At 45.0% G+C, this 11,287-nt stretch overlaps 1 protein-coding gene across 1 annotated transcript; it reads left to right on the forward strand.

Annotated features, from left to right (window-relative positions):
- The first annotated feature begins 6,163 nt into the window (after positions 1-6,163).
- Positions 6,164-10,205, forward strand: TOB1 (transducer of ERBB2, 1). The gene is made up of 2 exons (XM_004434723.3): positions 6,164-6,457; positions 8,273-10,205. The coding sequence occupies exon 2, from the start codon at positions 8,420-8,422 to the stop codon at positions 9,449-9,451; it is 1,032 nt and encodes a 343-aa protein (XP_004434780.1). The 5' UTR covers positions 6,164-6,457; positions 8,273-8,419; the 3' UTR covers positions 9,452-10,205.
- The last annotated feature ends 1,082 nt before the right edge of the window (positions 10,206-11,287 follow it).

The following is an 11,287-nucleotide window of genomic DNA, read 5'->3' on the forward strand; positions in this document are numbered from 1 at the left end:
GAGGAAAATAGGAACAATGTAATGCTAACTGAAGAGGAGGATACAAAACTGCATATGCAGTAGAAACATTCAGAAAGAAACGGGGCAGGATGCTGACAATGGTTATCACTGCATGGTGAGATTAAAGATGATTGCTATTTTATTCTTTATTTCTGTTTTCCAAATTTTCTACAATGAGCATTTCCAGGTTTTATAATGAGAAAGAAGCCCTGATATTTTAGACTAGAAAAAAATTATTTTGCTTTGTTAAGAATCAAGTTCAGGTTTCCTTAAAAAATGTTAAATTGGGCCAGCCCTGTGGCGTAGTGGTTAAGTGCACGGGCTCCACTGCTGTCGGCCCGGGTTCGGATCCCGGGCACACACCGATGCACCACTTCTCAGGCCATGCTGAGGCAGCGTCCCACATACAGCAACTAGAAGGATGTGCAACTATGACATACAACTATCTACTGGGGCTTTGGGGAAAAAAAAGGAGGAGGATTGGCAACAGATGTTAGCTCAGAGCTGGTCTTCCTCAGCAAAAAGAAGAGGATGAGCACGGATGTTAGCTCAGGGCTGATCTTCCTCACAAAAATAAAATAAAATAAAAAGTACACTAGACCTAGACAGTTACTAACTTTGGTCAGAGCCCTTATCTCTGTGATTATCTTGCATTCTCTTCATCATTATAAGAAGGCTGCTGCAGCTCCTGCCATCAGATCCATGTTAAAGTAGGAAAAAGGTGGAAGTCTCCCAGTGGTGATTTTTAAAAATGATTCCAAATTCTTTGACATTCCTCCCTTGAGAGGTGGGGGTCTATGTGCTTTTCTCTTGAATCTAGGCAGGCTTATTATTACTTCAACCAACAGAGTATGGCAGAAGTGGTGCTTTGCGACTTCTGAGGCTGGGTCATAAAAGGTCATGCAGCTTCCATGTGGCTCCCTTAGAATGTTCGCTCTCCAGAAACTCCTTCTTGGGTTGCTTCTTCTCAGAACCAGGTGCCATGGGGTGAGAAGCTCAAGCCACAGGGAGAGTTCAGAGGCCACGTGTAGATGCTCCAGTCGACCGTGCCGGCTGAGCCCAGCCTTTGGGTCATCCCAGCCCAGATGCTAGACGCGTTAATTGAAGAAGCCTCCAGATCCAGCTGTCCAATTCAGGACCTGCTGGCCACATGTGGTTATTTAAATTTACATTTAACTAAGACTAAATAAAACAAAAACTTCAGTTCCTCAGTCACCCTTGGCCACATTTCAAGTGCTCAGTAGCTACAGGTGGCTGGTGGCCATCCTGCTAGACAGCACAGATACCGCCTGTTTCCATCACTGGAGAAAGTTCTATTAGACAAATCTGCTCCAGATGATCCTTGAGTGTTTGAGTCTTCCCAGCTGAAGCTCCAGATGTGTGGAGCAGAGACGAGCCAGCCCTCCCCCTGTGCCCTCTGTGAATTCCCGACCTACAGGATCCCAGAGCATAATAACGTGGGTGTTTTATGTCACTAGGTTTTGGACAGCTGTTATGCAGCAATAGTTAACGGGAACAAGCTCCTTTGATAAGAAAAGCAAAGCTGTCTCAGAAACCATCCCAGCTGACTTCTGTTTATGTCTCATTGGCAGAACAGTGTCACAATGCCACCTCTACTGCAAGGAAGGCAGGGAAAATACATATTTAGTCCTTAGAGCCACTTTAGTCAGGAGGACGAGGGGAAGGGGATGGGGCATGGGAAATGGCTGAGCTCACAACAGTGTCTGCAACAATTGGCATATATATATTTCTTCTCTCTCTCTCTATATATATATATCCAGAATTGCAGGACCATGTATCTATGCTATAAAATAGAATTTTATGTATATAATTCTATTTTAGTAAGCAGAGTCACGTAATAACAGATGCAATCTATGCTTTAAATTTATGTATCAATAGAGCAGTTCCAATTTTCCTTAACATCGTGTGCAATGGATGTAATCTAGAATTCATATATTTAAAGTACTCCAGAGTACTTTATTATTTTTGTGTGTGTGTGTGAAGAAGATCAGCCCTGAGCTAACATCCGATGCAATCCTCTTTTTGCCGAGGAAGATTGGCCCTGGGCTAACATCCGTGCCCATCTTCCTCTACTTTATATGGGACGCCGCCACAGCATGGCTTGACAAGCGGTGCGTTGGTGCTTGCCCGGGATCCAAATCTGTGAACCATGGGGCCGCTGAAGCGGAGCGCATGCACTTAACTGCTGCGCCACCAGGCCGGCCCCCAGAGTACTTTAAATAAATGTTCTTTGTACTTAGAATGTGGGGAACACCGTATCACTCCTAGAATCTGCAACTGTAATCTCTGGCTGAGATCAAAATCTTCATCCTTGGCTAATGGAAAGAAATTTCTAGATTTGGTTTGGATTTTTGTTCATCAAGATAATAGGGAGTGAGCAAATTATAAGGAGACATTGTCCTATCAGACCAAGTTGCTTCGTTGGAATTTCCTGTTCCAAAGATAAACAGGTTTGTTCAATGTTATCTAGTTATCTTTTCATTACAAATGTCTATGTTCCCATCTCTTTTGGAGAACGTATGGCCCTCCTTTACTAACCATGAGAAGCCATAGGAAACCACACTGAGGTTTCCTCAGTTATAAGAGTGTGCCTTCCTTTGAGAAATGTTTGGGAAAGAATTGGTTTACTTGGTTTTTAATAACTCAAAGATTTGTTTATAACTACTCCTTATTAACAGTTTTTAAGACGTGCATGTTATGGCTCATGTTGCGTGATGGTCTAAAAGAAATGAATAACAATAATGACAAGAACGACATTATATTCGTATGTTGCCCAATTTTCAAATAAAAGTAAAAGGCCGATTCTTGAGAAGTGAAACGAGCCTTAGTAAATACATATCATGTGATGGTGATCTCACAATCCTCTCTCAGTTTACAAGGAAACAGAATGAGAATTAGAAAGTTTAGGACACAGCTCTCTCAGAAATCAAGGTAGGGTGTGTGTGTGTGTTTACATGTGTGAATGAGGTAATAATTCAGGGCACTTTCAAGAACTGAATTTTACAATGATATTGGAACTTATTCGTTTACCAAACAATCATTACCTTTATTGGAAGGCATCTCTCTAGGAATCGTGTGGGATGCAAGGATGTGAAGGCAACGGCCGTGAGTTCCAGTGACTATGGGTTACCCAGAGAGAGGAATGCCTGTTGATTGTGATACCACCTGGAGTCTAATATCAAATTCTTCTTTTTTTCCCTCCATAAATCTGAATAATCATCTAGCAGTCCACTCCCCTGCACAATTCCAAAGTAGATGTTAAACAGTAATAAGCCATATGAGGGGTCCTTTAAAGTATAAAACTTGGATAAAGGGAATTTTGTACCTTGTGACTGGCAATGTCGGAAGGATATGAATCTGGTTTCCCTTTTATTTGCAACCTATATTTGAAAAAGAACTACATTATTTACTTTAGAGGCATTGAGTTTTAAATGTGGAATTTTTTAATTGAAAGAGATGTTAGAGATTATTTAATTCAACCCTTTTTTATAGATGAGAGAACTAAAAGTTGATAGAAACAGGTGAAATTCAGATCTCCCAATACCTGCTCTTCAGTGCTTTTTCCAGTATGCATGAGGCCTCAGTGTGTGTGTGTTTATATTTATATTTGGTCTGAAACCTTCTCATAGCCTTGGGCTGAGCAGCAATAACTCATATTTTAGACAGATTTCTGATTTAAAAATTCTATTTACTGCTATTGATATTTAATCAGTACCTATCAGATGACTGCTACAGAATTTCAAACCTGGGATTATAGATTGGGGACATGCAGAAAAGAGAATGTGTGCCTTCCCTTTAGAGAATTCTTGAAAAGTATAGATAAGCTTGACAAAATTACAATTCATCTATCTTTAGTTAGACATTGTAATCTCAGCCAAGCCTAATACGCTCCTCTAATTATAGTGATATATTTTCCAAATTACAAATCAAGACACATGGGCCGACACATGCTGCTGCAATTCTGGATGTTTGGTACAGTAATATTATTTGCCTAATGGTAAGAGAAATGATGCTCTGGAGCACATGAAAAATCAAGTGTTTCTCTCATAAGCCATTCCCAAAATAGCCTACCTAGTTTCTTGAAATTTCTGTGCTCAACTAATTATAAAATTAAAAATAACTCATTTTTTATAACAAATGGAATTAATTTTCATTCCAAAAAAAGTACAAATGAGCAAGAAGAAAATACTGAACGAATAATATAAAATTTTTTGATGCAGAGGAAGGGGCGTTTTAATTTACAATGCTTCCATACTTGCACAATCAAGTCCCACTCTTCCTTGTTTACAATTAAAAAACCCAAACACTAAAAAATCCGAATTTAAAGAGCCATTGAATAAAATTTCTCTGTTCTTAAAAAAACGCTGCCTGGGTTTTAGGAATCTGTACAATAAACATGAAATCGGTCACCTGATCACTCCCACCCTCAGCCCACTCCACAGACCCATCTACCCCCCCACACACACACAAACACACACTGGGACTTGAGAAATATCCTTTTTCAATTCGGTTCCTTCTAAAAGCGGAGAGGGGGAGGAAGGCACGAGAGTCCGGATGGAGAAAAAGGCTACAACCAGATTTTGCGTCCATTAAGCGCAAAGCCTCTAGGCCTAACACGTAAAGCGGGTTTGTGCCGGAGGAGCACAGCTGGTCTACACAGCCGGCTCCGCAGATACCCCAATCCTCAGTGAGTTGCGGCTTAACTTCCTTATAGCAGGTGGAGAGTGCAGGCCCCTCAGTTCTGAGAGGAAGGCGGAGCCCCAACTGGTGTTTTTCCGGGAAGCGCTCCTTGAGCGCAGAGGAAAGGGGAGAGGGGAAGGCCGGCGATGGGCGTTTCATTCATCCCTCCTCTTTCTCCTCCTCCCGCCCTACCCTCCCTCTAGACTTTCTCTCCCCTCTTCCCAGTGCGAGCTTGACGTCGGTCTCTTGGATACCAGACAGCCAATCGCCTGGTTGCTAAGGGAGAAGCGTGGCCAATCAGGCGTCGTTGCTACCTGTGAGTAATATTTTTAGCCGAGAGGGACGCTTGGTTCCACTCCCGGGGTAACTTCGTGTATTTCTCTGCTGCAGGTTGTGAAAAAGGGCGCTAACCGACCCCCCCCCCGCCGTGAGTCCCTCTCTTTTCCCCACTCCCTGCTTACCCGTCCGTATTTCAAGCGAAAAGTATCTTAAATGCACATTACAGGAAGCCACCGTGTTTATTATGTGTATTTATATTCAAGTAGGCACTTGAAATACACGCATGCATAGATATACCCAGATACGTACGCAATTTGGCACGGAGGCCTGGGTTGGGACGTTTGGAAAAAATGTGATTCTTCTTACAGTCTCAAGCCACCCCCAAGTCCGAGTTGCTGCCAGGTCGCACGGGGAGGTCTGATGTGGGGTGCGGAGGCAGTTAAACTGTCACCTGGGCGGGAGGTGTGGCCAGGTGGTCTCCCTTCCCCACCCCCAGCCTGGCGCGGAAGCCTTGGGTTCTGCAGTTGCCACTCTCTGGGTGGCAGTTGGCCTAGGCCCCTGAGGTGATTATTATTCAATTAATCGGGTGCACGGGTGCCCGTCACCGTTCGCCCTTTCCCTAGGCTCTCCTGGGTGCGCTGGAGGCCGACTCGGTAGCTCGTCCACGAGTGGGATTTTCCTCGGCCACAGTCCCACTCGGGTAGGGTATTTTTCGTAAACTCTCCCTCCCTCTCGAGGCCTTGGGCTCTCCTCCCGGTTCTCCCCCTCCGCTTCGCCACCTGCTTCGCTCCCCTCCCCCTTCTCTCCGGCTCTCTCCGCCTGGACCAAGCGTCAGCCACCACCCTCACTGGCACGTCTCTCCCCCAATGTCTTTCCACGTTTTCTCTTAATCCCGCCCACGGCGACTCCAGATCGTCGACTTATTGGCCATCCTGGAGCCCGAGGGGTGTGGCCTTGCCCAGCCCGGTCCTCCACAGCGGGTCCGGACGTGGGCAGGCGGGACTAGGCCAATGGCGTCGGGGGGCAGGGCAGGGGCGGAGCCGGCCGGCGAGGGTCCGGGCGCGGGGTGGGCGGGGGGAATGGTTACACTGCCCGCAGCTGTGTGACGCCGGGCGGGCGCGCGCGCACCCCGAGGGGAGGGGGATGGGGGGGCGGTGAGGAGGATATAAAAAGAGAGGCGGGGCGCGCGCCGCGGCAGAAGAAGTGAAGCTCTGGCCCGGTGCGGAGTGAGAGCACTACGGGGACGGTGGGCCGAGCACTGGGCTGTGTGGAGAAGTGAGCGCGCTCGCCTGACCGCGTCCCCGCCACCCGAGCCAGAAGGGCCGCGCTCCCGAGGCTCCGTCCTCCACGCCCTCCGCCCGGCGGCGTCGCGCACTCAGCCCGCTCGCCGCTGCCGACTCTCCGTGCCCCCGCCCCGCCGCCCCCTCTCCCCCGCCCAGCGGTCGGGTCTGTGGTGGACGCAGCCCCGAAGCAGCCCGTAAGTATCGAGGGGCGGCGGGCGGGGTCCGGAGGAGGAGGGGCTGCAGCGGCGTCGAGCCCTGGGCCCTCGGGGCTCCTCGGGGGCTCGGGGCGGGCGGCGTCGCGGCTGGGGCGCGGAGGGGAGCGGCTCCGGGCGGCCCCGGCGCGCCCGGGAACCGGAGGCGGGGCGGGTGACCGGGGAAGGGCGGCCCGGGCCGAGCGGACGGGAATCGGAGATTGGGGCGCCCGGGGGGAGCGGCGAGCTCGAGGGGAACGCTGGGGTCCGCGGGGCCGAACATGGGGCCGGGGAACCGGTGCTTCCCCGGGCTCTGGCCGGGTCCCAGGAGCCGCGGCGGGGGGCGGGCGCGGCGGGTCGGGTCAGGTTACGGCGGGGGGAGGGGAGCGGCTGACCCGGGGCGGCCGGCGCCCCGACCTGCCCGGTGCCCGGCCCCGAGTGCTTGCTTTTCCCTTGCTCGTGGCCTTCCTCCTCCTCCTCCTGCGGGGACCCTTGTTCCCTCCTCCTCCTCCTCTTGCTGTGGCTGCTGTAGCGCTTGGGCCCCGAGAGCTGTGAGCAGAAATCTAATGAGATCCAACTGGCTGTTTATGTAATTCTTCCCACTCCTGTCTTAAGGCGTTGCTTTAAAACTACCTTCCGCCGAGCCTGAATTTCGCTCGGCTGCACCTCCAAGCAATTTGGCTTAATCAGCAGCTGCCTTTGCCGGCGCTCAGGCTCTTGGCTTGGAAAGTGTTTGTAGTTTGGGGGCTGCCAGAGATTCTTTTTTTTCCCCTTTGTCACCACGCATATGGAAAATGGAACAGACGGATTAATACCGACTTGATTTTTAAATGTCCTTTTAAATCAACCTCGGTGTACAAATAGATCCCCTTTGCAGTATCTTCTGTTTGCCCTTGATCTTTTCTTATCCCCACCCAGTGCTGACCCAGCAAACGTTTAAAGGTCGACCTTATCGTCCATGCCTCTCCGGCTGTTCTCTTATCGTCAGAGAGGGAGGTGGTTTTGAAAATCAGAATAAAACTCAGAAACCCTGCCCTTTAAACAGAATGATCAATAGACTTTTGAAATTAATAGTTTCTTTTGTTAGACTTGCTGCCGAAGAAGTATTTTCAGATTTAGAAAAATACACATTGAAAAGAAAAAGCGCAGAGAAGCTCGATTATTACATTGTGCGCCCTTCGTGTGCTGAAGACCGCAACTATATAGGATAATTTTAGGTTCATAATTATCGTTCACGAGGATGGCAAGTCATATAGTACCTTTAATTTTAGCGTCATATACTTTGGAAATTATAATAATTTTCCTAACTTCTCAAATTTCTAAATGTTTAACGATAAAGCAGATTTAAGCAGTATATATCCAAAATGAACTGAAATATAGAATTCAGTTCCAAACTGGTGAATAGGAATGTGCCCAACTTGTAAAACTGGCATATATATGTGTGGAGGTGGGTGGATGGGTATGCTGAATATAGTTTCCAGTAAATGTTCCTGTGAGAATTGAGGGAAGACAAAGACGGAATACGCTACATATTCTGGAGATCTTTTTGTTCTTAGAACTCTATTCAGGAACAGAAGCAAATAATAGGGTTACAAAAATATTGTTTTAACTGTAAATCCTGAGTTTTCCCGTGAGATTTTGAACTTCAATAAACGATTTTCTATTGTATGTTCCTTTATTTTGTGCTGATTATATTTTTCAGTATAGCTTATTAGACTTTGTCAAAAATTAAATTACTCTGAGGGTAGAAAAAGGTTGTGGGACTTAAACTGATCTTATTTGGACGTGTTTGTTTTTTGTTTTTGTTTTTTCTTTAAGGAACAAGACCACTCAAGGTGAAGGGGATAATCTACTAATACCAGCACTTTGAATGAAAATTTGTTTTTCTGCCACAAACTGAACACTCTTTTTTTTAAAGTGTGTGGGGGAATTGAAACACAAATAGAACTTTGTGGCATAGCAGCTATGCAGCTTGAAATCCAAGTAGCACTAAATTTTATTATTTCATATTTGTACAATAAGCTTCCCAGGAGACGTGTCAACATTTTTGGTGAAGAGCTTGAGAGACTTCTTAAGAAGAAATATGAAGGGCATTGGTATCCTGAAAAGCCATACAAAGGATCAGGGTTTAGATGTATCCACATAGGAGAGAAAGTGGACCCAGTGATTGAACAAGCATCCAAAGAGAGTGGTTTGGACATTGATGATGTTCGCGGCAATCTGCCGCAGGATCTTAGCGTTTGGATCGACCCATTCGAGGTTTCCTACCAAATTGGTGAAAAGGGACCAGTGAAGGTGCTTTATGTGGATGATAATAATGAAAATGGATGTGAGTTGGATAAGGAGATCAAAAACAGCTTTAACCCAGAGGCCCAGGTTTTTATGCCCATAAGTGACCCAGCCTCCTCAGTGTCCAGCTCTCCATCGCCTCCCTTTGGTCACTCTGCTGCTGTAAGCCCTACCTTCATGCCCCGGTCCACTCAGCCTTTAACCTTTACCACTGCCACTTTTGCTGCCACCAAGTTCGGCTCTACCAAAATGAAGAATAGTGGCCGTAGCAACAAGGTTGCTCGTACTTCTCCTATCAACCTGGGCTTGAATGTGAATGACCTCTTGAAGCAGAAAGCCATCTCTTCCTCAATGCACTCTCTGTACGGGCTTGGCCTGGGTAGCCAGCAGCAGCCGCAACAGCAGCAGCCATCCCAGCCGCCGCCACCACCACCGCAGCAGCAGCAGCAACAGCAGAAAACCTCTGCTCTTTCTCCTAATGCCAAGGAATTTATTTTTCCTAATATGCAGGGTCAAGGTAGTAGTACCAATGGAATGTTCCCAGGTGACAGCCCTCTTAACCTCAGTCCTCTCCAGTACAGTAATGCCTTTGATGTGTTTGCAGCCTATGGAGGCCTCAACGAGAAGTCTTTTGTAGATGGCTTGAATTTTAGCTTAAATAACATGCAGTATTCTAACCAGCAATTCCAGCCTGTTATGGCTAACTAAAAAAAGAAAAAAATGTATCGTACAAGTTAAAATGCTCGGGCCCAAGGGGGATTTTTTTTCACCTCCTTGAGATTTTTTTCTTTTAAGCTTATAGTAAGGATACATTCAAGCTTGGTTACAAAAATAAAACATGCATCATTTTTCATTTGCCAACCAAGCACAAAGTTATTTTATACTGACTGTATATTTTAAAGTATACTCTCAGATATGGCCTCTTACAGTATTTAAGATATAGCAGAGACATGGCTGATTTTTTTTTTTATATAAAAAATTGGCACTAATAAGTGGGTTTATTGGTCTTTTCTAATTGTATAATTTAATTTAGTACAAAGTTTGTAAAATATCAGAGGATATATATATTGTTTCTACGACATGGTATTGCATTTATATCTTTTTACTACAGTGATCTGTGACAGCAGCAGCTTCATGTTGTATTTTTTTTACTGAAATTGTAAAATATCCATCTTAAAGACATCAACTATTCTAAAAATTGTGTACAGGATATTCCTTTAGTGGTGGAATTAAAATGTACGAATATTTGCTTTTTCAAAAGAATGTATTTTCTGTTAAAGGTTTAAAGATTTTTGCTATATATTATGGAAGAAAATGTAATCGTAAATATTAATTTTGTACCTATATTGTGCAATACTTGAAAAAACGGTATAAAAGTATTTTGAGTCAGTGTCTTACATGTTAAGAGGGACTGAAATAGTTTATATTAAGTTTGTATTAAAATTCTTTAAAATTAAAAGCACTTATTGTGGTCTTTATTTTTAACCTTTGCCAAAGCCCTTCCTCTGGAGTTACGATGTTGTAAATGCTTATGATGCAGAATGGTCTGACTCAGTGAATCACAAAGGAGTAATGGAAAGCAGTTGCTCTCTTAGCGCACCAGATAGTAATTTGCCGCATAAAAAGTTGTCCTAGCAAAACTCCATAGCCTGACCAATGCCTGGGGCAGCTTTATTTTTTTTAGCAACTGTCCAGTCCACATCTGTCTCCCGGTGCTAGGGATGGTATGCTAAGGCCAGTCAACCCTATTTTATAGCAAGTTTTAAAGTGGGGTGTCATGCTGACATCTAAGAGAGGTGGTAAAATGAAATTCACTCATCTAACCTGGGAGGATTTATTTGAAAGGTATATGGAGAGAGACCATTGGGTCAGTTTTCTGTTTCTGCATGGGAGATGAATAGCTCAGAAAACTTGTTTGGACGAAGCAGCTGACCTAACTATTTAAAAAGATTTAGTTCTGTTTACTAATCCTTACCCTTGGAGTCCAGTCATTGTATGTAGCTAGGGAATTTATGATCAAAATCTATTCAAGATTGGACAGGTTGCTAACTTTTAGTATTTTTGTGCATTTTCCCAGCAAAAAAGTTTACATTTTGGGTTTTTTTGTTTGTTTTGCAAGTGGATAGCCAACCTGCTGGTTTGGGAGATTCAAAGATTGGTCATCCATAATGTGTCAAATTGTAGTGGCTTAAGGATGGAGTTTTTTGAAAACTGATGAGTTGGCAGGGAGAGACACTATTTTTAAAGTAAAATGATGAGTCATTACACTGTTTAAATGTCCATTGATACAGTGTTGACAGTATTGCTGTCTTGAGAAAATTGTCTTGAATTGCAAGAAAAAATAACTTGCTCTGTACTTTCCTAGTGAGAAACCAGCACTGTCTGGGTTACTAGTCAAATAAATTTGGTCTCAAATGAGTTTTTTGGACACCAGTCTACAAAAGCCTTTTGTCTGTCACCCATGCAGTTTAGAGCCATAAAAAGTTTCAAGGAAACAAGCCCTGGAAATAACAGAGCTGAGCTGTTCTGTGAGCTCCATGGTGA

The sequence above is a fragment of the Ceratotherium simum genome, chromosome 16, assembly GCF_057802395.1.
Source record: "Ceratotherium simum simum isolate JZ-2026a chromosome 16, ASM5780239v1, whole genome shotgun sequence".
NCBI lineage: Eukaryota > Metazoa > Chordata > Mammalia > Perissodactyla > Rhinocerotidae > Ceratotherium > Ceratotherium simum.

Excerpts from the sequence above, each read along its gene's own strand:
- TOB1 (XM_004434723.3), top strand. The coding sequence starts at position 8,420 with ATGCAGCTTGAAATCCAAGTAGCACTAAATTTTATTATTTCATATTTG.